General features: G+C 40.1%; 2 protein-coding genes across 3 annotated transcripts; both read right to left on the bottom strand.

The window, feature by feature from the left end:
- Window positions 1-2402: 2402 nt before the first annotated feature.
- LOC111216666 (transmembrane protein 79-like) lies at window positions 2403-10900 on the bottom strand. The gene is made up of 5 exons (XM_022738274.1): window positions 10858-10900; window positions 7459-7743; window positions 5216-5782; window positions 4402-4615; window positions 2403-3104 (listed from the first exon to the last, which is right to left on the bottom strand). Exons 2-5 carry the CDS (start codon window positions 7730-7732, stop codon window positions 2849-2851), a joined length of 1311 nt encoding a protein of 436 aa, XP_022593995.1. The 5' UTR covers window positions 7733-7743; window positions 10858-10900; the 3' UTR covers window positions 2403-2848.
- Window positions 10901-13054: 2154 nt separating this feature from the next.
- On the bottom strand, window positions 13055-21541 carry LOC111216591 (CTD small phosphatase-like protein 2-B). 2 transcript variants are annotated; one of them, XM_022738153.1, is made up of 11 exons: window positions 21272-21541; window positions 19021-19144; window positions 18746-18886; window positions 17815-17929; window positions 17600-17711; window positions 16846-16932; window positions 16359-16421; window positions 15917-15996; window positions 14544-14670; window positions 13785-13880; window positions 13055-13520 (listed from the first exon to the last, which is right to left on the bottom strand). In XM_022738153.1, the coding sequence occupies exons 1-11, from the start codon at window positions 21398-21400 to the stop codon at window positions 13455-13457; spliced, it is 1140 nt and encodes a 379-aa protein (XP_022593874.1). In that variant the 5' UTR covers window positions 21401-21541; the 3' UTR covers window positions 13055-13454. The 2 variants fall into 2 exon arrangements, with proteins under 2 accessions (XP_022593874.1, XP_022593882.1); XM_022738161.1 differs by lacking the exon at window positions 21272-21541 and adding an exon at window positions 19476-19553 and having other exon boundaries at window positions 13056-13520.
- Between the last annotated feature and the right edge of the window lie 4262 nt (window positions 21542-25803).

Genomic DNA, 25803 nt, shown 5'->3' with positions numbered 1-25803 from the left:
AAGGGGTTTAGTCTCCCTCGATCCAGTACGTGGGAGTACCTACAACTGAGACATTTGCTGTCAACTGAGCTGAGCTCTCCAAGAGCACCCCCTTAGCCATATAAACTGCTCTCTAAAATCCTTGAAATGTTTGGACTGAGCCATGAGGCCTCTCAATACTATTCAAAAATATTATGCAGGGCTGCAACACTTCCAACAGTATAAAGATTATCTGGGAGAAAGATTTAAACCTTTCATTTAGTTTGTTAGAATTGGATATGCCGAAATCAAAGAAAACTGTCAAGGGATATAAAAGAAAGACTAATTCTATTTAAAATCCTCAATAGCGTCTATTGGACAACATCTAATGTATCAATTAGACCTTAAAAATACAGCAGACTGCTGGAAATGTCAGCGCTCAGAGGGCACATTACTCCACGGCAATGCCCTAAGATTCAAGACTTTTGGAAACAAGTCCACCATTGTATAAAGGAGCAGTGAGGAGCAATGACTTTGAACTTTCTCCCACATGAACTGATGAAAAGATCCACAAAGCCTAACATCTGCCATCACAAATGACCCTATCATATGTGTTAACACGATATCAATTATTAATTTTAAATTAAAGTATCACGGTTATTGTCAATATATACATAGGTATATACTGCATATATCAAGACACCCCTGATTTTAACAGTTATACATTGTAATGTTCCCTGGAACCTGGCCTACATTAAAGTTCCGAGTCTCAGATTTAATTTGAACACTTTTACATTAGAATAGAAATAACTATGAGGGAGATAAAGGACTTCTAATGCATTGTGCCCTAAGATACTAAGCAGCTTTTGGAAATGCTTTAGCCTAAAGTTAAGATGCTGTGGTGTCATCCTGAGGGTATTCCATTTAAATTTGCTTTGATCATTTGTTCCCTCACATGGGAATCTGCATGAAATCTTCCTTACAAACACTTTGGGAGGCATATTTGAGCAGGATTGATCGGTTCTGGTTACTCACAGTATAGTCTTAATAGAACTGAGTTTATACTTTCACTTTCACACAGATGTTAGGACTTGAGTTTTATAATTCAACTGGAGACTGGCTTTACAGGTTGAGCTGCATTCAGATGTGTGTTGTCATGACAAACATAACATTTAATCATAATTATCAGGTTCAAAATGCGCTCCTCATGTCAGATAGGACAGCCTGAGTATGTTTTATAAACCCTATACGTAAAAAATCAGTACCTGATACAACACTGGTTGTATTTTGTGTGCTTCATCAGATTCAATTACTGCGTTTGATCACACTTCCAGTAATACATTGATGATCTTAGACTTTTTCTGTATGATGAAAGAAACTTTTTTTTTTCAGTTGAGTAACTATAAAGTCTGCAAATCCCCAGATACTATGACAGGTGCTGAAAAGCTACAGACAAAGGAGGAGGAGCACAGGTATGATTGAGTTCAAGTAGATGGGTGGCATTCATGTTTCTTAATCTCATTTGTTTTTCCAGTAAAGCAGTGTATGAACACAGTGCACAGCAGCAAAACTCAAAGACCCAGCATATGAATGCAACAATAACAAAAACAACCAACACTGTTTTGAGCAAAGCTGTAGATGGAGCTGGTCAGAGCCTGCAGCCTCCAGAGCAGATGAGAGTGCTGATGAATGTGAAGTGATGTTCAGTTGTTTTTCCATGAATGTAAAATGAGATGATTGAAATAAAGAGAAAAGCCCTCCGAGAAAGACTGGAGAAAAATCAAGATGGGAGAAACTGTATTAATGTTAATTAATTTGAACAACGGACTTCTATGTTCTAAGCTCAAATTTTAAACCTGATTACTCAGTCTGACATGCAGCCTAAATTTTTTATTTTTGTTATTTGATTGTGGTATTAAATTGGTAAAACTTAGTGTTATGTAATGCACACCTGACAGACAGGTGCATAAGAGAAAAGTATCAGCACTGAGTTGAACCAATGTTTTGGTCATGCACCTCTGTTGGACATGACTGGCTGTGCAGGAATGAAACCTTTCTTTCATTAAACTGGAAAAAGCTAATGAATCCTAGCATTTGAAGATGAAAAATGTTGATTTTCACTTTTAGTCAAAAATGACTTGCCTTTAATTATAGTAATTTGGATAGCTCATTAATCTTCCTCTCAACCATCTCCTGCATCTTGTTTTTGTTTTGGCCTCATTTTGGTGCCAAAACCGAGCGAGCAACACCAGCCGCAGGACACCAGCAGGGTGGAGATGGAGAGCAGCTAGAGAACATGGAGAGCATGTCATCACATAATAACAGCCACAGCACTGAAAACACATGCTGCCGTTTCTCCAGGAATAGCTGCTCAGAGCAAAAGCAGCGACTGGTCAAAACCAACTGGAAAAGATGAAAAGACGTTTTTACAAATGGCTTTTATTCTGCCTTCATCACGTACAAACTTCTTGGGACAGTTGAAATAATAATAAAGTCTGAGAACTGAAGTTGCTTTGCTAGTGGTTTTTTAAGGTCAAACCAAATTCAGCCATATATATATATATAGCAGAGTTTTTAAGTACTTAGAGTTCAAAACATTAAATATAGGCACTGGAATAGCTTAAAAGGACACATGTTTTAAGACTACAGCATTGTTCAAAGGCTTCGCCTGCCACTAGCAGGCAAAGAGCTCTTGCATTTCAGATAATAAGCATGAATCCACATTAAAAAAGACAGTTCTGTATAGGAGGAGCAAAAATACAAGTTAAGCCGTCACAGACTTGGAGGTTATAGTGGCAGCGTGTGTAGCTGTGCTGAACTGCAGACCACAGGAATGGACTATTTTTGGAAAGATCTCCTCCTCTGAAAGAAGAAAGCGCGGTTCGCCTTCTCACTGAGAGTCCAGGATGTCTGTGGGTAGGATGCCTGGTTTGCCACTCGGGCTCTGTGATGTCTCCCCTGACCAGGAAGAGGGGGTGACCTGATTATAGAGGACGTCCTGAGAGCCAAAAAGTGGCGCTTTGAGATTCAGGATGTACATGAGGAACAGATTCAAAGCCACCATGGCGAGGAGTGGGAAGACAGTCAGGCCGGAGCCGAAGCCACGCCAGGAGCTGCACACGTTCAGGCTGACCCAATAAACAAGCCTGTAGAGGATTAAAGAAACCAAAACAGGGAATCAGATCAAGTTCAAACATCACGGCCTGTCTGATGACAGTTTGATGAAGCAAGATTACCAGTCAAACCAGACTCACTTCCTGTCAATCAGGATCATTGGCAGGAAAATTTGTTTCATACAAGAGGTTAAAATAAGTCTGACATAAGTTACAATGGAAACCCCCCCCCCCCCCCCCATAATACCCTGGCTCAGGTCAGGCTAGTTTCTAGACTTGGCTTCACTTGCAGTGTTAAAACCTATCTACCAAACTAAAACACAGTGTCTTCCAGTGGTGGAGGAAGCACTCAGGTCCTTTACTTAAGAGAAAGTATTAACGCTACACTGTATGTAAAATTTCTTTTACAAATGAAAATAATTAATTAAGTAAAAGTATGTAAGTGTACTCAGGAGAGTGTAATCAAAGTATTAAAAATAAAAGTACTCATAATGCAGATGTTATACTATACTGTATGTGTGTGTGTGTGTGTGTATATATATATATATATATATATATATATAAAATCAAAGCTTTTAAATGCATTGTGATGCAGACAATGTTAAATGTCACTAAAATAAAATAAAGTCATATTTTCATATGTGGGTAAATATATCTTAGCTGATTTTAGCTTAATCTTAGCATAAATAATGTGAACAAAGAACAGCTACCCTGGCTCTCTTTGAAGGCCTCTAAAGCTCACTAATTAACACATTATATCTATTTTGTTTAATCTGTACAAAACCCATAAAGTAAAATTAAAGAAGCAGACACCCAGAAACCAATTAGCAATACAAGAGGGTCAGACCATCAGTCTAAAGGTCTTTAAACAACTTCAGATCTGTTTGATGTTGCACGTTATATAACTATCTAGTACAATAATTTTAGCACTTATAAACAAAACTCCCATCCTTCATATTGGACTTGAACGCACAGTGGCTGCAAAAAACTGGGAAAAACCGAGGAGTTTGGAGGAGGAGTTCGTCTTTACTTGTGTCACAGTCTGTCTACAATATGCTGCCAAAATTCTCTTTGGCTTTGTTAATGACAGTGGTTGTGTTTGTTTTTAGCCATGGCTGCAGGAATGGCCATGTTGGTCTCTCAGTCCACCACTTTGGTCCAGATCGAAATATCTCAGCAACTATTGGATGGACTGATGTGAAATTTTGTGCAGATATTTATGGTCCTAAAAGGATGAAGCCAAATGACTTTGGTGATCCCCTGACTTTTCATCTGACTTTTCTGAGCCACCTTTTACAAAATGCCCCTCTGTTCCACTTTTGAGCCTCACCTTCCAAAGATGAACATGGCAACCACTATAGGCACCAACTTCAGATGGTCTTGAGGCAGTAAAGTGGCCATAACAACGAGGTTGAGGACATAGAGGAGAAGCTGTTCCAAGGACGCCGTGACAAACAGCTGCTGAACCGCACGTCTTCTGGGAAATGACTCCTGCAGATCGAAGGAAGCGGTGCAGAACTGGCACGCTGCACCCACGAGCATCGCTGCGAGGGATAAAAGAGCAATAAGTCAGTTAGCATCTTGAATCTGGGCCATTTTTCCACAAACAACTCTCAACTTTCAGCAACTCCTAGCTGCACTTGATCTCATGTGACAGCATACTTTGTTTTTCTAATTCCTTCATTTGAATACAGCAACTGCCAGCAGCATGGCCCACATGCAAATACTCCTCACTGTCATCAGCTTGACAAATAGGTGAGAGGAAAATGGTCTGCACAGGCTTTGGTTTTGGATGTTTTTGCCACCTGCCCTCTCATTGTAGTTGCCCTGGTTGGGAAGTGATTAAAATATTCTGAAACAATTAGGCCACAGCCTGGGAGAGAAAGGAGGCAGCCAACCTCTTATTGTAGTTTCCATTTAAAGCTATGTGCAGGAGAAGGAAATTATGCTTCTCTCCAGAGGCCTGGGAAGACGTCTGCTGCACTGAGGTTGAAAGCGCATGAAATTAAAGGGGACAGGAGACATTGAAACATTCCGAGACGAGGCGGCCAGACAAACCAAATCCTCTCTTAATCTTTATGTTTCATTTGTGCTGCTCACACCGGCTCTTTTTGAATGTCAGCGTGCAGGTGTTTGAAGCTCACCGAGCAGGATGGGGACGGCTGCCACCACACAGCAGCAGAAGGTGAAAATGATGCGGCTGGCTATGTCGGGGCAGTCGGGGGGTTTAATGGGGACATAGAAATAGAGTGCATAGAGCATCCCGCCTGCACACAGAAGAGAGGCCAGGACTGAGAAGAAGGCGGGAACGCGGCCGCTCTGACAGCATTGACACCGGCAGCAGCGGCAGCAGCATCGTCCCCGATCCGAAGCCTCCTCTGCAGCCTGGCAAGTCTCTCCCCGCCCCTCTGAGCTCCACACTGTCAACTCCACGCTCTCCGGCGGCGGGCCTATCAGAGGTCGTCCCTCGTCCACAGTGCAGTCCAGATTGGTGGATTCTGGACTCCATCTCGGTGTGTCTGTGCCGTTGGGAATGTCTCCCTGAGAGGCCGGGGTTGGACTGCTGATGCAGTTTTCCGTGGCACCATCCAAATTGTGCGCTGTGATGATCGGACTGGAAAGAGTTTGATCCAGCTCCCCCTCCTCTGTCTGATCTGCTCGTGGCTGTTCTGGGAGGCCGTCTCCGGGCTGCTGGTGGCAGGGAGCAGAGCCTGTTCAAATCAGAGCACATTTTAATACAACATCAAAACCAGATACTGAAAACAATCAACTGCAGGTTTACAGTAATCAGTCCCTCACTTCTATGTGTCCACCGTGGAGCACGAGGCCTGGGCCTCATATAAACTTTTAGAGGGGTTACTTGAAGCTTTGTAAAAGTGTGATTCATCTTATTGCCAACAAATACCTTTAAAAGACCCAAACCAGCAATAAACTGATCCCACTAACCAGTGTTTTCTGTGTAGCCAAAGCCTTATTCTTCCTCTGTCCCTTCCTGAAGATGAACTCATTCATTGCTTCAATCCCACATTCAATATCCTGCTGCAGTCAATACTCACTACGCAGCTGAAAATAGTCCCAAATGAATGAACAAGTTCTTGTTTGTGCAGTGCCCGTATGTTTTAAGAAACTACTGAGCCTTTTGTATTTGTGATTTTAAACATGTATGTCTTCACAAGGAGAAAAATGGGCTCAGGGCTGAGAGCCACAGACAGGGCAGGGACGTTTCCTCAAGCATGTGACTGATTGCAATGTGCAGAAAGAGGCCAGATCGACATCAAGCCTCACTGCAGAAATAAAAGCTCATAAAAATCCACATTTAGAAAACGGTTTTGAACCAAAATGCAAAAATAATCCAACACTGATTTTAACCATTTATGATGGAGCAACTGTGGCTGTAGCTTTTACCCTGGTGTTTTCACTGTTGCTACAGGCAACCATGTTGACATCTATTGAAGATCTCAGCGTTTTCTAGGTTGAAGCGTGAGCTACTTGTGTTGTCAATGGTTGCAAACATTCACCCACTTCAGATTATAGATGAGGTCTCCCTCCTGGAGGACAGTAGCTCTTCTGTCTCTAAACACTTCTTCAACATCTTTGTCTGTCTCGTGTCTTTTTTGACTTCAAACTTTTTCTGTGTAAGTTAGTCAGTTGGTTATTTATCGTGTTATGCACATGCATGTGCCAGGTCCACATGGACTTAATAAGACGCCACAAATACCGTTGCAGTAGTGGAACATTTGTCAGAAACAAAAATCTGCCACAAAAAAAGGTTCCCATCCTCAAACACAATCTTGCATCCATGAATACTGATCAGAAGTGGACATTTTATTAAAAACTGTGGCGCTTAAATCATCATACAGCCACCAATAAAACATTAAATTAGACTTCAAGTCTTAAATCACATAATAATCAAAGCCTTTTCTATTTGGTAGAGCATTACACCTGCTTGGTTTTCAATGGTAATACTCCAGTGTATCTGTATTGAATGCTATTATCATTGCATTATTTCTATCGATTAAAACAAAATCAAAAGTGAAAAACATGTTTTCCCACCTCGTCCTGATTTGTTATGTCGTCCTCAGCTCTACAAACAACTTCAACCAAAAATCTAAACCTGCAGAAAGGAATTAAAGATCCTGAAACTTTCATGCATTGATGGCATGGATGCTGATTTAGCCCAGAGCTCCTACTGAACCTCATTTTCAAAACTAGAGAGACATCTGCACTGTTTATTTATTAACTGTTGCTCCTCTTTAATCAGTCCTGACTCTGTCATAACTCCCTTTGGATCCAGTGTGGACTCAAACCCGACTTTGATCATTTGCTCTGGCCTCCCCTCAAATCCTACAGCTCCATCAGACAGTAAAAAGTTGCAGTAATAACTCACTCTTTGGCTGATTGGTTGCTGGTGGCGGTTCAAGGGAGCGCTGGGAGCCGGAGACGGAGTGGGAGGACGAGTGCAGCTCCTCCACCGAGGACTCGGGGCTGTCTGACACCGGCGCCAAAGAGATCTGAGTGTCCAGGTCCAGGAAGGGGGAGAAGGACAGCCTGGCCGGGTCGATGTCCTGGAGCTGGTTGATAATGTCGCTGATGGACTCCTTCATGCTGTCGAGCTCCTTCACGTTCTGCCGGTTAGTGGCCTGAGGCCCCGAGGTGCTCATAGTCACTCAGCCTGGGAGGAGCAGGAAGAAGTCCAGAAACAAAGCCAGAAAAATCAGTTAAAAACACCAAAGCAGGGAAACATGAGGCAGAGAAATCCCCTCTATTCTCCAAGTGTCAGAGAAGATCTGCACACATCTTTAAAAAAAGCACCTTTCTGTAGAACCCAGAGTTTCATCTTTACTTTTCATTAGAGTCAATTATTCAAGTAACTGGTGCCACATCAACATGAACCCTGACAGAACAATTAATGTTATTAAAAAAACTTTGGAAAACTGTTCTCAACTAAAATACAAAGTTATTCAAATCCTGGTTTCCACCCAGAAAATCACAGAGCGACAAGAAGAAGAAGACTACAGAAGCTGGAGAAGCCAGCTCAGTATTTCAGAATTAACTTAAAACCTGCTTGTTTTCTTTGTTATTGTTCCTAATTTTCTTTTAAACTATATAATTTCTTGTATTTTTTCCCTTTCCTCTACCCGTAAAGCACTTTGTAACCTCTGTTTTGAAAAAGTTACTTGTTGACAGTCAGTTTACTATTAGTTTACCATGACGGGACTATGGTTTAACCTCCATTTAAAGAATGAGAAGAAGAAGAATAAACCCTTATAACCAGAACTTTACTGGGACTTTGTGTGGAGTGAGGTCAAACTGATGTGAGGAAATGGGCTTTTTGTGGGAATAAAGGAAATTAATGTTGATATGAGTTAATGTCTGTGATCACACTATAATCATCACTGACAGGATGTTAGAGTTTATCTTCCTGTGAGGTGATGTTGGTTCTGCAGGTTTGAGTTGGTATCATTTAAAATGTTTTGTTTTCTTGAAGCCTTTTCTAACGTTTTTCAATTATAATATGATGTACTTTTGAGACCATTCAGGAATAACATGCAATAGGACTGATTAACCGCTCTAACAAAACAGACTGCAGCTTCGTTTGGCCATGCAGCCAGGACACTGAGATCACATCCTCTGTAACTGCTCTGGTCATTTGTGGGTTTCAGACAGGCTGGAGGTGATAGGTTTTTGATGCCACAGGACAGAGCCAGGCTAGCTGTTTCCCCTTGTTTCCAGTCTTTATGCTAAGCTAAGCTAACAGAGTCCTGGCTCCAGCTTCATATTTAACAGACAAATATGAGAGTGATATTAATCTCCTCGTCTTACTTTCAGTAAACATATATCCCGTAATGTCAAACCATCCTTTAACATCATGTACTGTACCCGTCATGTTTTGATAAATGATGCAACAAACACATTGTAGTTTCCATTTCCAGTAAATCAGTATTTCTCCATCAGAACTGACTTCTTTTTAAAAGGCATTAAACCTCCATGTTGGACAATAAAATTAACAGAAAAAGACAATTCAACTGAATAAATAAAATATCCAAAATCCAAAACCTAAAGGAGGGGTAGGCCTGAGCTGAGGCAACTTGAACTTGTGATCTCAGTGCTTCTGAAATCTTGGCTGCTGCAGCTGTTATGATGGAGCACCACTTGCACCACAGGTGTAGTTGGCTTAATGTCACACTGATTCCCAACCATTTTGGCTTGTGACGCCTTATCTCCGGTTTTGCCGTGGCTTGTAGCAGTGAAAGTATCCGGCTTTTCTTTATTTTTTACCTATTTTATGGTTTTGCAGAACCCTGAAGAGTTGAAAGTTTCCATTTTGTAAGTGATTTTGAATATTTTATAGGCTTCAAGAGGTGAAAGTGCCTAATATTCAACAAAAAAATACCACTGTGATAGCATATTTAGTAGCTTGCAGATATTATGATCAGACATAACACATAGCAGGATAAGGTTGGTACCAGGACAGATACAGTGATATATATATATATATATATATATATATATTTATATGAAATCTGAAATACATATAATGAAATACCTAAAATTCGAATTTAATCTAGAGGGTAATTAACAATAAAATCACTATGGAGAGTCACAGACAGTTTGGGTAACAGAGGTGGAAAGTATCTAAATACATTCACTGGAGTACTGCACTTAAGTACAATTTTCTTTTTTTCTTTTTTTTTTACCTTTCAGGAGGAAATGTTGCACTTTTTACTCGGTTATATAACAGCTGCTGTTACTTTCAGATTGGATTTTAAAAACAAAGCATGCCATCACTTTATGAATACAGAATCCATTGTTATACGTGACCAAACAGTGTATGAAGCTGATAAAAACAGCTTCACTTTGACCTCCTACAACACTAATGATGCGAACACAGACAGGTTCACTCTGCATAATGATACTTTTTCTACTTGATATACATTTTGTTGCCAGTACCTATGCACACTTATTTAATTATAATTTTGAATGCAGGACTTTTACTCGTAATGTAATATTTTTACAGCCTGGTACAACGATCAGAATGCGTCTTCTGCCACTCTTGGTCACTTTTCGGGTCACTTGTTGCCATAAAAACGCGCTAATTGCACGTCGATATGGACAAAAGCCTCTGAGGAGTGAGAGTTAAATAACACCAAAGACGCGCCTTTGTTGCTCTGCCGCTATTTGAACAATGTGTTGATTTTTTTAGAGCCTCTTATTAACATCTGCAGACTGAATTTGGGGCATTTTCTCCTGGATTTTTTTTTTGGCGCACATCCGGCTGTGGCGCACGCAAAAATCTGCGGCGAGGATCTTTCTCCAAACAATGAGGACTTTACCATGTATAGAGCGCAATTAGGACTCGGAGGGGAGTAAATCTCGCTGGTTCTCGGAGCTGGCGTGGATGTGGAAACGCGCGTAGGGGGGCAATGTGCTTTTTTACTCCCCGCTGAAAAATAACTTTTCCCCCGCAGCTGAGCAACTCTCTCAAAGAAAAACTTTTAAATACCTCTTCCTCAGAGCAAATGAAGTCTGCTCTCTCAGTAAACGGGTTGCAGGCAATGGTTAATTTGGTGATAAATAAATTAAATAAAACCCAAACGCGCCAGAGTCCGCACGAATCTGTGCGTAAAGGACACACGAGTCATTCTGAAGCAGAAATCTTATATTTTGTGGCCATTCAGCAGCAATTACAGCAGTTCACTGTTACACCTCAGAGAGAAATGGGAATTCATTTGGCTCCATTAAATGCGTTTATGGAATGAGAGATTACTGGTATAAACGAACTTACTTTTTGTCGGAGGCTGCAGAGTATTTGGTGAGTTTACTCTTCTCGCAGTAAAAAAAAAAAAAAAAAAGAAAACCCCTCAGTCCGTGTCTGCCTTTCTTCCCTCCCCCTCCGTTTGCTTTTTGTCTTCCAGGATCCTGAACTTCTGAATCAAATTTCAGGACGGACAAAATACTAGGCTTTTCCTCCGCCCACACAGGAGTTTTTTTTCTTCCTGGGTACCATGTCAAACACCATATGGAGCAAATAAAACCAGAGGAGCAGGAGCAGCAGCAAGAGCTGGGGGGGGGGGACTCACGTTCAGTTTACCTTTAAATTCAACATTAACAATAACATCACAAACACGAGTTTATCTAAACAGCGCAGTAAACATTTACACTGGAATTAAACTGCAGCACTCCTCTAATATTCATACACAGACTGATAGTGTGCAGCTACTGTGCCATGACTTCACTGGATCAAGTCCTGTATTTATCACCATAGTATCATTATAAGGACCCGCAGACTCAAGACGTTCACGGGGAATTTCTTATTGTGCTTTTGTATTTTGTAAAAACACACTAAATGTGGATCCACTCTTTATTTTCTTTAGCACTGAATCATTTATATATAAAGGCCCATATGTGTGTGTGTGTATATATATATATATATATATATATATACATATATATATGCTCCTAGAACCCAGAGAGTCTGATATTTTGTTTTATCTGGTCTCCAATATTCCTGTTGTATCCTGTTTCGTTTTGTTTTTTAGCTGCAGCATCAGAAAATTATCAACAGACTATTATTCCTCAACATTTTTTGANATATATATATATATATACATATATATATATGCTCCTAGAACCCAGAGAGTCTGATATTTTGTTTTATCTGGTCTCCAATATTCCTGTTGTATCCTGTCTCGTTTTGTTTTTTAGCTGCAGCATCAGAAAATTATCAACAGACTATTATTCCTCAACATTTTTTGATAACTGCTTAATGCTAAGTAAGTTATTTCTGAAGCACAAATGACAAAAACCTGTTGGCTTGAGCTTCTTAAATGGGAGGAGGTCTTGTTTTTCTGCTTTATATCACTGTTAAAGTCAATATATTTGTTTTGGACTCTTTGTATTTCTATTTGAGTTTCTTTTCCACTATTTTCAGTCATAGTCTAAACCTTCATTAACTGGAAATTTAGGTCTGTTGTTTCCTAATAATTCCCTGGAAAAAGACATTTGGTTAATTAGAGGGAAAATAAGAGACAAAGCTCTGACACTGTTGTTTTAGTTCAGTTAGTTGTGCTGAGGTTGTTGTTGATTTCCAGATGAATTTCCATCAAAGAAATTGTTCCATTTAAATCCCAGTGAAAATGTATCACTTGCTCATTTGTAATTGGAAACTTTATTCTTCATTTCTGCTGAATTATTTGTTTGTAGACACACTTCATGTTTCATTCGCCTGTTATCCTCTGAATAAAAGTCTCGAGAACCTGACATGCCATAGATAAGTTTAGATCCCAGTATGGTGGCAACAATCTGAACATACAGTACATTAAAAGGAAAATGTGCAATGTGATGGTGACACTCTTACATTAATACAGTTTCACTCAACCTCTGACTGCTATAACACAACAGTGATTCCACCATATTTCCCAAAGTTTTCCATTTGCTCTTCTGAACTTCTGCTTTCCTGCTGCTCAGGAAGTGATGAGCTTTGTTTGAACAGCAGGAATGTTTTTTTTTTTTTCCAGAAATCAAAAGAAGCCAGCAGTTAACACCACAGTTGTGACACCACAGAAGGGGAGCTAGAAACCCACAGAAGATAAAAACGTAGCTAATGTCTCACTACAATTCATCAATTTGATAAAAACACACCAGAATAAGGGGATGTGTGGAATCTATAAAGTCATGATTTTAACACAGGATGACACAGACGTGAAGCTTCATTCTGTCCTATCACTGTTACCTCACTGACGGCATTAACAGCTGTTCACTTTAACCTCCTCCTCCTCAGTCTGATCTGCAGCAGCTTTCATGACAAATCACTCATCTCACACACTTCAACGCTCCAGCATTTAACTTAGTATCAGGCCACAGAGCTGAAACACAACACACACACACACACACACAGACACAAAATCTGGTCAAAGTAAAGCCAAAATGACTGACAGAAGAGCTTTATTTTCCCATATATCATTAGGGTAATTTTATTGTATTAAAAAAGCATATCTAAAATATACAGAGAAAACAGCTGTTGATTAGCAATATAATCAATAAATAAAAAATTATGACTATGAACAACATATTTCAAGTTTTGTCATGTAAATATACACAAACACTGGGTAGCAGGTTATTGCCCTGTGGAATGAGTCCTGGAGAAAAGGGGTTTAGGTGATGAATGACCAGCAGCATGTTTGAAATACCGATCTGCCTGCCCTTAAAGTCATCAGGGAGGACGGAGGAGGGCAGGCAGGTCCGCCACAACACAACGGGCTTCAGGTTAGCCAATTCCAACTGGATTCTGCTTTTTTAGCCAAAGCAAAAAAGAAAACAAACATGAGCTGCAAAAGTCACGTAAAGTAGTTAAAGTGAGGGATGAGGTGGGGGAGAATCCTGTCAGTCCTCTGACAGCAGCCTGTGGAAGTGATCCTTCCTCTTCTTCAGCACCTCCCGAAAATCCTCCTGAAAAAACACAGCAGGAGATATTCGGACAGAACGATGAAACCGGGGGAGGAAAGACAGCGGGCAGATGCTGCTGCAGATAACCAGCTGTTTTATTCTGAACTGACTGGTTCAGGTTAAACTCTGAGAAACCAACCAGCTGCTGGAGTAATTCTCATTCGTCCGCACAGGGGGGGACTGTAGGATACAGCCGCTAGTTTCTGTTACTAACCAGGTGTGAAACAAACATGAAATAAACACAAGCTGATAATATGACAGACGTACCGCTGCAGACAGTTTCTCCATGTACGGGATGAGTTTCTGCAGTTCTCTGTCCGCTGACTCTCCGGACCAGCTCTTGATGGGTATTGTGTTCATCAGCTATGAAAACAACAAAAACCTTAAGTTAGCTGATTTCATTGTGCAGCTGTGCGATGATACAATTGCTGGAGATCTAGTATGGATGAATTCTATTTCAGAAAATTCATCAATAACATTTTCAATGTTATTTAAGTGCAAGTTTGGCGATATTCTATATTTTGTCAACAAACATTTGAAAAGACCAAAACCAACGCTGAATCGATCGACTAACAAATACTGTCTATCTATCTAAAACCTTATAGATCTTATTCCTCTTATAGACCTCCCCTGTTGTTCAAACACAATTAAAAACACATCAGTAAACCAAAACAATAAACTGTCCTGCTGCTGTAAATACTCAAGTATGTGAGTTGAACACTGTTCCCAACAAATGCTGTTTTCAGTCCAGTTTGAGTTTGAGTTTGAACATTCATTGTTGAGCTCTTTTCAGAAATAACCCATTCGTTTCTTTTTTAACATTTACATCTTCAGTAAGAACCAGTGGGCTCGAGCCTGAGTGGAAATCAGAGAGAGACGGACAAACACGTCGCTGGTCTTTTACTGGGATTTGCTGATAATCACAAAACTACAGACCATCTGCAGCCTCATTCATTAAAATCAATGGAAATGACACAGCATTAGATTTTAAGATGACACGTGAAACCAAAGCTCAACAGTGCTTACATGGTACGGGTATGTGTGCGGTGCGTTGTCCAGAACCACTGTCTTGGTGAGATCCCTCCCCAGGTGGCTGAGATCTTTGATGTAGTGGCCGAGGACGCAGGAACATTCGTCCTGATACAGACGATGTCTACAAGGAAAAACAGTAAAGTGTTAAAAACATTTACGCCTGTTTCTGTGAACCAAGTGTGTCTTTGACTTGTATGGAAGTAGCCGATGTCTGGGGCTGCAACACTTTGAAGAGGAGGCGTGGATCTCTCTCCCTCTCAGACAATACCATATGTATGTACGTACACAGTCCACATTTGTGTGAATACAATACGTTGCCATTCAAAGCTTATTTGATTCAGCAGTGATTAGGATCTCATAGCTATGCATTTTTAGTAATTAACGTGTGCCTAAAAATGAATCAATTTTATTTAAACATGGGCAGTGAAAGTCTCTTAATGAATATCTTATGATACACTTGAAGACTGCAAATGCAAATTATAGATTTCAGGCTGCACTGTACAGTCGTCTGACATTTCTTTCAGTGTGGGGATGTTGTGAATGGTTTGTAGAAGGACAGGTTGCACACACCGACATACCTTTTTCTAAATTTGGCCTGGGCCTGTGGCTCTGTATCAGTCTCGCTCTTCCAGTTTTCTGATATGCAACTATTTACCTTTACATACTTGTAAGTGACCTTATTAGAAACACCAATCAATTACATGGCAGTAACTCAACGCGTAAAAGCAAATATCAGGGGGTTAATTTGTTGCTAAGACCAAACATCTGACTGTGGGAGTTTCACACACACCAGTCTCTACAGTTTATTCAGGATGAAAAAAACAAAACACACCCTGTGAGCGGCAGGTCTGCAGATGGAATCGCTGTGTTGAGGAGAGAAGGTAAATAAGATAACAGGCAGATTGGGTCATGCTTGTGTGATGCTATTATATCAACACGGAGCAGAATCTTAAAGGAATGTCTCCAGCACCTTGTTGAATCAATGCCATGAAGAATTCAGGCAGTTCTGGGGGCGAAGTGGGGTCCTGACCAGGATTAGATGATAAAGTAGCAGCTGTGTTTATACCACCTGAGGCCAAATGGAAAACTAATTTATACTGCCCTCACCATATGACGTGGCCACATCTGTACTCATTGTAATTCACTCTGGAAGACAGTCAACTAAATCCTTACACGAGAACACAGAGCGAATAACTAATGGTCACACCACAAACAGACCGTGTGACACTCCTGAGCAGCGTCCGGGAGTCAGTCCGCTGGTCACAGACGGGTCAGCAGCAGAGTCTAAACCTGATAGGGTGCAAGTCTCTGCGGTCAAGCAAAGAGTTTAGGGAACACAAGTGGAAGGAGACGTCAGGGAGACATACCGAAACAGTTTCCTCTGCGGGTCCAGGATGTCCAGTATCTTCTCAGCATATTCCTTCTTTGCACATGTGTAAACAAACAGCTGGAACAGAACACAAACAGCAGCTGGAACCAATTCCATATAAACCAGAACTCTAACGGGCATCAGAACACCGTGAAACCTACATATCGTTCAATTTATTTTCATATACAAAGACAAGTAAGATAACGATGGAATTAAAGTGGTTAAATTAAATTAAAATAAAGGGAGAGGTATAAAATAAGTATCTGTGTTAGTATAGGCTCTGAAACCATCTGTTCATCAGAAAAGCCTTCAATATTTAAAGTTCAAACTTTGCAGAATAAAACTTTCATTGGTGAATATCACTGAAAACAAACAGACTGTTCTGTAGACGACACTCATCATGACCAGACAATTTAATTTCATATCAGATTAACACATACCTCATAGATTTTTGCCATGGACTGCAGAAACTCTTTCACATGTGGTCGTAGGACCATGTGCACCTATTGAGAACAAGGGAGGATGAAAGAATGAATGAACAAACAACTTAATATGTATTCCTTCCTCAGTTCCAATTGAACTATCTAAACCTATTGTTGACAGAGCATTTTACATCATCTCAGTTTGTGTTGCTTTTTTTTATTTTTATTTAAAAAAAACAAACAAAAAAAAACTATATAAAATTGCATTTCTCAGGATCATTGGCACAGCGTAACACCAAAGCTGATAAGTGCACATTAATAACACTGAAAATAAAACACATTGCTAATACTTCTGTGTTATCAGAGCTGAGATGAGGCGTTTTAAAATATTACATGGGTGGTTTTATCAGGATTTAGCCCAAAAACTACAAACAGCAATCATTTGCTCAGTGTGCTTCGACTTTAAAGACAGGTTTGTGAGCGGCAGCGTGCAGTGAGCGGTCACCTTGTACTGATGGTCCTGGAAAGCTGTGTGGAAGGTGAACTCTGCGTCTTCGATCACGTTCAGAGAGCTGAACATCAGGGTCTCCTCCTGGAAGGACATGAATCAATCCAACTTGGTTTATTTTTGTTTTTTGAGACTGCTTTCTGATTTTGGCATCATCCATACATCAACACATGTTAACACAAGTTACAATAATCTCTGAATTAAGCAACAGAAAATAAGATCATCTGAAGCAAAAAGGCTAAATTCAAGGCAGATGGACAAAAACAAAACAGCCATTGTGTTTGAGCCTAGGTCAGGACAACAATGTGCAGCTACCGTGGTGCAGCATGTGTATGATGTAATACATGTTAAGCAATTATGACAAGGTACTTTTTGGCAAAAACATGTAGACTCTGAAGAACTTTCTCTGCCACAATTGGTGTGGATTTCAGTTGCTGCTGGCTGATGTAAGACCTCTCTTCATTGCTCTACATCCAACCCACTGCAATGCAATTCATTTCTGATACCTATTGGGATACCTGAACTTGTGTAATGGTCGATACTGAGTACCGATCCGGTGTTGTGCATTTATATATGCTCTATAACAGTAGTTGCCATTCAAAAAAAGTGACAGAAACAACAACTGAACCAACTTAAGGACAACTGGGTAAATTAATCAATTCACTCATCAAGAACATGTGGTGGATATTCATGTATCTGAATTGTTGTGCCCATGTCCCGAGTGCAGGAAGCCACAGAGGCATAAACTCACCAGGTCGACCACCAGCGTGGCCTCTGGCGTGCTCCTGGTCTTGGGGGGAATATCTCTAAGTCGAGGTCGGGAATGCTGAGACTGTGACGGTATGTTCTTGATGAAGGTAAATCTGGAAAAGAAAATAATGGTCTTAGAAACAGAAATAGAAATGGACATAAACAATTTTATGGGATGAAGTGACGCCAACAGCAGAAGACGATGGATGTACTCACGGATTGAAGACGTCATCTTCCTCGTCTCCAACCAGAAGGTCGATGGAGCCATAACCAAATACACCTTGTTCTGGGCTCATCACCACATTGGTTCCACTACCTGGACACTTCATATCTGGACAGAAAAAACCACAAAAAAAAATCTCTGTTAATCTCTGAGCAAGCGTGGAATCCTAATACTCTGGCCCTGCCATTCAATGGGATTACACCCTTCCTTTTTTCCCCATGAAAGGCGGATTTTCTTAAATTAACAATAGCTCTACACAAGTGGAAAGAAATTAATGTGAAACTGCCAGAAGTTTGAATTACTTATAAATTATAATTATAAATTATTAAATGATGGGAAGCTCTTCAGTACTTTGCTCCTTGTCTATTCTCAGTGTTAACAGATGCTTTGCTATTAACAATAACACACCAAAATGTAATATTATCAAAACTGTGACCAAAGCGTTTGGAGCCTCTCAGTGCACAAAACAGTGAGAGTCATTTATAAAAGCTGTTTACAGCATCAACATTGTTTTCAGAGTGACAACAACTTTTTCACAATGACTCATGCTGGCTCTTATAAAAAAAGGACAATGAGTCCTTCACCAAAAGAAATAAATACCAACTGCCAGCTCACCACATTAATGTCTGTCGAGCAGTTCAAGAGGCTCACACTGCTTTTTCCATTTAATGCATGGAGGGTGGGAATTTACCACAAGCCACCAGAAAGATACTGGTTAGTGAGTGAGTTTAGGCCACCAGTCACTTTCATCACAGGGAAAGAAAACACGCTGAGTAGGGATGGATATCTCCCAAAGTGGATGAAAGAGCAGTGGAAGCATTGAGTGCATTTCTAATGTCCCACAAAACAATCTTTTTGAGATCCTGCATTCACGTAGTACAGATTGTTTAAAGTCCTTCTCTATGGCTCAGTAGCTGCACTCACTCTCTTTGCTGGGTGTGAGGAAACGCACGATGGGCGAGTAGATGTTTCTGGCTGTTGAGTTGCAAGGAGACCCTGGGTCAATCTCTGACAGTATGCGCTCATGGCGCATGATGGGCCTGATCGGAGTCTTGAAGGCCAAATCTAGACCACAAGAAGATGACCAGTCAGAAAACACAAAAACAAGCGCAGGAAACGGCATGAGGAATTCAGAAAAAAGAAATGGTTCGGTTAAATAAAAAACATCTTTGAGAATAACTAGATGCTGCCAAACATACCTGTTTCTCTGTCATCGACAGCGATGGCTCTCTTCCTTGGCCGGCCACAAGGCAGTGGTCGCCTTGTCATTGTGGGAACTTCGTCATCAGAGTGGTGGGAGTCATTATCCAAAGTCTCTTCAACCTACAGAGATAAAGAGATAAAAAGATATAGTTATAAACCAAAAACCTAGTAAATTCCTATAATGTGTTTGAATGTGAAATTGAGATGATTCATGAAGAACACATCTATGACGTTTAAACATCTATCTAAGTTTAGAGATGGGCAGTATTTATAAAACATTATCTATTGGAACATCAAAATATAGTAATAGACTGTTATTATGTGTTGTTGCTCATAGAAGAGTCAGGTACTGTAAGTCAGAAAGTGAAATCACTGAATGTTCCCACAGCTTTTAACACTAAGAAAACGTTCAAGCTCAATCAAACCAAAACCCCATTTTGAAACTACTTACAGCTGTTAGTTCGAGAAAGGCGCTTGTTTCCACGTCCCTGCTGAGGTATAATTCAAATCATATTCAGGTCTGGTTTCAAACTGTGACTTCAAACTCATGAAAACTACAAAATGTGATTGTTTAGATGTTTTCAGACCAAAACACCAAACACCACCACAAATGCTGCCCAGAGGAGGTCTTTTGTCCAGGATAGCATGCTGACTGAAGTCGTACGATTTCACCACAACTTGTGATTGTGCTATTATTTAAATGCAAAACAGACGTGCAAAAGACAAAAGACTTCGCCAGCTAACCATTTCAGACATGTCTGCTGTAAAGAAAGGATGCACAAGGTAGGTTTGCTTTTGTCCTTATTTGGCAAATAAAACAGCAGCAACAGAGGCTGTGTCTCAGTCTTATATGATATGATATGTATTTGTTGTGATTTACTTAGTTTTTCCCTTTAACCCTGCAGCAGTCACACTAAAGGACAAAGCCAACATGGAAGCCTATAAATCAATCTACCATGGAGAGCAAGTATACATTGCTCATGTCAAAGTGCAAACAGTCTGCATGCATGTGTCCAGGTGACCTACTTTTACTGGGACCCTCTCTCACATGTAACTGGTCTATTTAATCCTCTGTCAGACTCCAGGTCACAGCGCTCTATATTCTCGACCTCACAATCACATACAGGGATGTAGCCATAAACACTGGCAGAGCTTAAAGGACTTAAAACATTCACCAACTGCAGCGCTTCCCGTGTATAGGCTCTACTTGGGCCCAGTTAGAATAAATCACCAGGGTTCAGCTTACGTAAATATTACATTAGAACCCCCTGCATCACTTTTTTCAAACTAACTAATTTTTGGCCACACATGTCTTGAGTGGGGACTAGTTGGGGTCTACCAATAACTTGCATGTGGGGCGTTCAGGGGACATCTGTAAATTGTATTTCAAGACAATAACCTGGCTTACACTCTCCCCCTCTAAACTGCATGAGCTTCTCCATGCACATCAATCCTACGCCCTGCCACCCACCTCCACAAGTAAATCTTCAACATTTGCGAAACACTGGACTGCATATGTACGACTGGTTTACTTTGTCCAATATATTCTTCTCCCCTAAAATTAAGGAAATACGTTTACAGTATTTGTCTTGTGCAGATTTTTAGCCCCAAAATTGAGAAAATAAGGTGACAATGTACCTCGAATTCATTAATTGACCATCGACCACTCACCCCCACCCAGGTACAGAGCAACATACAGAGGTGCAAATTATGATAAAAAATTAGAAATATAATTGTCAACATAGACATAAAAATCCCCCAACCCACCAGAGTCCACCAATTTTATAAATTAATCACTTTATAAGCAATTTAGCAGAAGTAAGGAGACTGTGCTAAGAAATACGGAAGACATTCTTCGGTACTCTTTGCTGGTCAGACTGTCTTTTCAATTCAATCTTTTTTCAAGGACACAGCTCATGGGGGTCCATAGGAAGAAAACAACGAGCATTGCCCCTCCTCATAACTACCTACATCTCAGCTGTTTCAGATGCTCATAAAACAAGAGAGGAAAGAGGAGCCATTAGTGAAGAAGATCACCACCTATCGTCCGGACACAGTTTCATCACAACAACGAAGAGCTAACGTTAGCGCCTACTATTTTGTTATGGGAACACGGGCTAACACGTTAGGCTAACACCCCCAACGGCCGAAACTGTGACTAAACACAACGAGGACTGATACCACGGACACTTACGGAGCAATCACAAGGTTATTAGAAAATAATCGTAGCAAACGGAAATGAGTTACCTTGTTTTGAAGCGGGCTTTCGGTCACCGATAGGCGCCTTCCTCTTGGCGTCGCTTTGGTGGACGGGCGGCGGTTTCTCCTCGGCGTCTCCAAACAAGATGTAACCGTTTTTTGAGACCTGAGTTTCATTTTTCTTCTTCATATGAAACTTGTAGACATGTAAACACAAACTCCTCCACAGTAGGGTGGTTGCTTTCGTTTAGATGGTTCGCTTTTCTTTTTCCTCCCCCACCAGTGTGTAAACATTAGCTTACTGAGAGTCGATGTAGCTCCGCCCGCCCCGCTCAGCCCCGTGTCTTCTCGAATCACTCTGTGTGGTTTTAAATCTGCCGGGGTGCGATAGGTTCATCACTGCGGACGCTGTTATTGGGCGGTGCTTCAGAATACTCCAGCGTCAACGTGAGACGCTAGTCACGTTGCAGGGCTGTAGAACAAGGTAGTGTTTATATCTGTTTGGCTATATAAGGCAGGAGAATGCTCATTTATTCTAGAGAAACACAGAAACTTTATTTTAAAAGATAGTTCCCCTCAAAACTGTTAAAAAAAATTAAAAAAAAACATGTCAGGAAAAAACAGTTTAATACTGGATAAAATCTAGGTCGAAACGAGAAAAACGGGGTGAGGTGGGCTCGGGGTTAGTTGATTTCCTCATCTCAGGATACTGTAAACGAGGAGTAATCTAATATTGCAAAAGGCTTTCAGATTATTAAGTAATGTATCAATATAAAAATACCCAATTTCAAGAAAATGTTATTGAAGTGCTTAAGTATTAATCAAGAGTAAAATACGTCTGAAAAGCCCCCCAATCAGTGCTCTGCTCTATTATTACATTAATTTATTATTATGACTGAGGAATTGCTGTACATCCAACTTTTTATTGCTGTAAATGGTCAATGTAGAGCTGATGAAGATGCAGTAGTGTCTGCTTCTTTGTTTTTCTCCAGTTTTTTCTCTCTGAAGTTTGCTGACAACATTTGTCTGGCAGCTGGAGTTACTGGTTACTAATTACACAGATTTTACATACAAACACATGATGACCTTATAAAACATGATGCTTTGTTATAGATTACGACTCAACAGCAAAGTTAAAGTAGCTCCATCTCGACCATCTACAACAATCAGTAATAATATGAATTTAATATGATAACAATAATAAAGACGTGACATATTTTACATAACACGTCTTTAAGTTTACTTACTTTGAATGCGAGAGTTTTTGTTGTCACTGAATATTTTATATTCCAGTATTTCTACTTTTAAAGGATTTGAAAACTTCCATCACTTGCTATTATTAATGTTTAAAGTGGGAAAAGTTTAGGCTACTAATATACAATATATGACCACTGTGATTAGCACAAATCTATTAGTCTCTTCTTTTTGTTGATTGTCAATCTACTCAGTATCAATGCTCCTTTCCAATACGTGTGTAAAGTTATAGTTATATACGTTTTGGGTAAGTAAGCCCTCCTTATGCAGAATAAGTTTTTCTCCAGTTAACTAAAATCATTTGTTGAAAGACTAAGACTAAGGCACTAAGTCTTTGATTGCCTAGTCACTTTTTAGAGACAACACCAGTGTGAATAAGTACATAATGACCACATTTTAATGAAAGACTTAGATAACCTAACCATCTAAAAGGGAAGGAACATATAACATTTTTAAAATATACTCATTAACAGGTTTGCTAACTTATAAAAAACATCCAAAGCTCTGCTGACATTTAAGAAAGGTGATATTTTATTAATTTCAGATTCAAAATAAAAGTATTCACACAAACACAGATTGAGTAAATAGGCAAGAATAGCTCTTCACCCTTCAAAAAACAAAGAGAGAAAAAAGGAAAACAAACAAAAAGAAAAACAGTTGCATTGCCCGCCGCCACTTCTCTGTTACCGTGGTTACCGGGAAACATCCCATTCATCAAAAATGTAATCATGTATAGAAAAAAGAGGAATAAGCACACATTAATAGAACAGACTGAAAAACGACTTGCAGTACTAACAGTGGTACTTGAAGCAGTACTTGCTGTAGCACTAGTAGTATTTAGCTGTTGAGCTGGAGGTTCCCTGTTGTTGGTGCTCAAATTAACTAAACAGCAGAAGTGTTACGAACCTGTAACACAGAGAGAGAGAAGCAGAGAGGCAGAGAGAAAGCCACCTCAGTGTCCAAAATGAACCTTTTAGTTCACCAACCAGGGTGAAAAAAAAATCTGTTAAGGATATTTATTTATATATTTATATCCAGCCACTTATAATGTCATAAATACATCACAATATTACAATCTCATGTGTACTATCAGGAAACTGTGTTCATATCTAAGAAACTATACTGGTATGTTGGAGTTCATTTTGGACCCTGGTGTGAGCCCTCACGCCCTCTTTGTGTACCCACTACACTGTAACTCGAGCCCTCACTGGGTTAAATGCATCAAACTGGAGGCAGAGGTAGATTTTCCTGAGAAGAAGTTGTAAGAGACAAGCGACAAAGCCTTGTTTCAGTTCTGAAGTTGACACACAGGCGCATGTGAAACCCGCGCACACACATTACATCACATGCTTCCCTAAAGTAATCACATTATCATCATAATGACTATATTAATAAATCTGCTCTACATGTAATCTCTGTGTGCCAGGGTTGCTACAGCATATCCAAAAAAAAAAAAAAAAAAAGAAAAAACAAAAAGGCAAAGAAAGAGCAAAAAACGAAACAAACAATATAAACATGATATAATCCAGAGCCCTAATAAACCATATTTCAGAAATAATCTATTTAATGAATTTTATTAATACAGGTTAATTCATACAACAATTGTCACAGCAGAAGGCATCTTGTTATTTTCTCATCATCATATTCCCTTCTCCACAGTCCACCTGATGGAGGTAAAGTCAGTGGTGAAGTTCAGTCAAAACCCCCCGAACCCACATGCACCATAACCCGTAAATGTTCTGGCAAAATTTCCATGTCGGCAGCATGTGGGGAACAGGAGTTTGAGTCAATTTTCCATGCAAGACGCTCTGGACCTGGTAAGTTTTCAAGAGGTTATTTTAGCTACAGCTCTGTTGGGAGTAAAAGCAGCAATGTTTCAAGAAAAAACACCTGAAAGTAATGATCTTTTATGTTATGACATTTTTGACGGAGAGGGTTTTGTGCTGATCAGAAGCTCCGACAGGGAGTTGACTCCAGAGCAGCACTAGATTTACTACTTTTACTGTCGGGAAATCAAACTCCAAGACAAACAAAATGCTTAGTAAGAAAATTAGTCCGGCTAAGTCATTGTTCCGATCTGTACAACAGCACATGAACGCACCAAACAAGCAGACTTTTAGAAATCAATCCAAGCTTTTAACTGCATTACCACACAACAATAAAGTAACTTTGACAAATAAAAAATAAAGCCAAGAACTGCAGATGCAAAGTGTCTAAACTAATGACCACAGATACAGAGAAACAGACAAGACAGGTCGTTTGATTATCGATTCTTTACTGATTGTGTTTTCAATTTGTGAATTAATTCTTAATTCAAATACCTTAAAGAGCTACTGACACAACTGATTATTAAAGTGTCCCATGAATATTTAAATGCCATTTCACCTCAACAAGAAGAAATCTCTGGAAACACTGGGAGGAAATGAAGATATGAACACTGAAAATATGTCATTTCTTTGCCATAAATGACCATACTGAAGGAAAGTGAGTCTTTGCAGCCTTCAATCAAACCTTTAAGTTTTTCCATCTAGGAAAGCTAAACTGTTTTATTGTCATAACGAAAATTTCCACTGAGGGGAGCTCTTACTACAGGGGTGGCAGCTTCTAAACTACCTTGACATCACCGATTCCCCTTTCTAAAATGGTTATTAATTAAAGGTGCAAGTCAAATTTTAGCTGTAATCTGATTGTCTGTGGTCTTTACAATCTCTTTCATAGTCAAACCGAACTCTTTATAAACCAGCATCAACAACATCTTGGTCGGTTTTCCTGCATGAACAAAGCCTTCAACAGGATTCTCTGTTGTGGCTGAAGCAAAGAAATCTGCCAAAGCTTTCAGTCTTTGAGGTAGTAACGGGGCTTGATTGTGGTTGAAGGGATGTCAAAGTGTTTGGAGGTATACAGTGTTGTCATAATGTCCCCTGATTGTCGCTACCACACAATTATGCCATCCTTCCCTGAAGATGCTGCCGCGCACAGAGAGACAGAGAGAGCTGCAGTACGTCCGCTGTTCAAATGCAAATATCTCGCAGGGCCGGTCAATAGATATACGATAAACATGGATCCGGTGAAGGGGGGCAGGTGCTTGAATGTTGCCTCAGAGGCCAAGAGGTCACAGGGTCAAATCTAAAGAAGCAATGTTGATCCTTTAGATTGGGATTGATTGAATTTCGCTTTCTCCAGCAGCCTCCCCCTCCAAACCAAAGCTTTCAGCCACAGCATGTCTCTATTTGATTGTCAGCCATTACCAGCAACTGTGACATCTGCTACTCATGAAGAGACAGAGACATGGAGAGAAATGTAAGGTTTCTCTGTGTGCAACTGAG

The sequence above is a fragment of the Seriola dumerili genome, unplaced genomic scaffold (genome assembly GCF_002260705.1).
Source record: "Seriola dumerili isolate Sdu_G_001 unplaced genomic scaffold, Sdu_1.0 BDQW01000002.1, whole genome shotgun sequence".
Taxonomy (NCBI): domain Eukaryota; kingdom Metazoa; phylum Chordata; class Actinopteri; order Carangiformes; family Carangidae; genus Seriola; species Seriola dumerili.
This window is presented reverse-complemented; position numbering and strand designations above follow the sequence as displayed.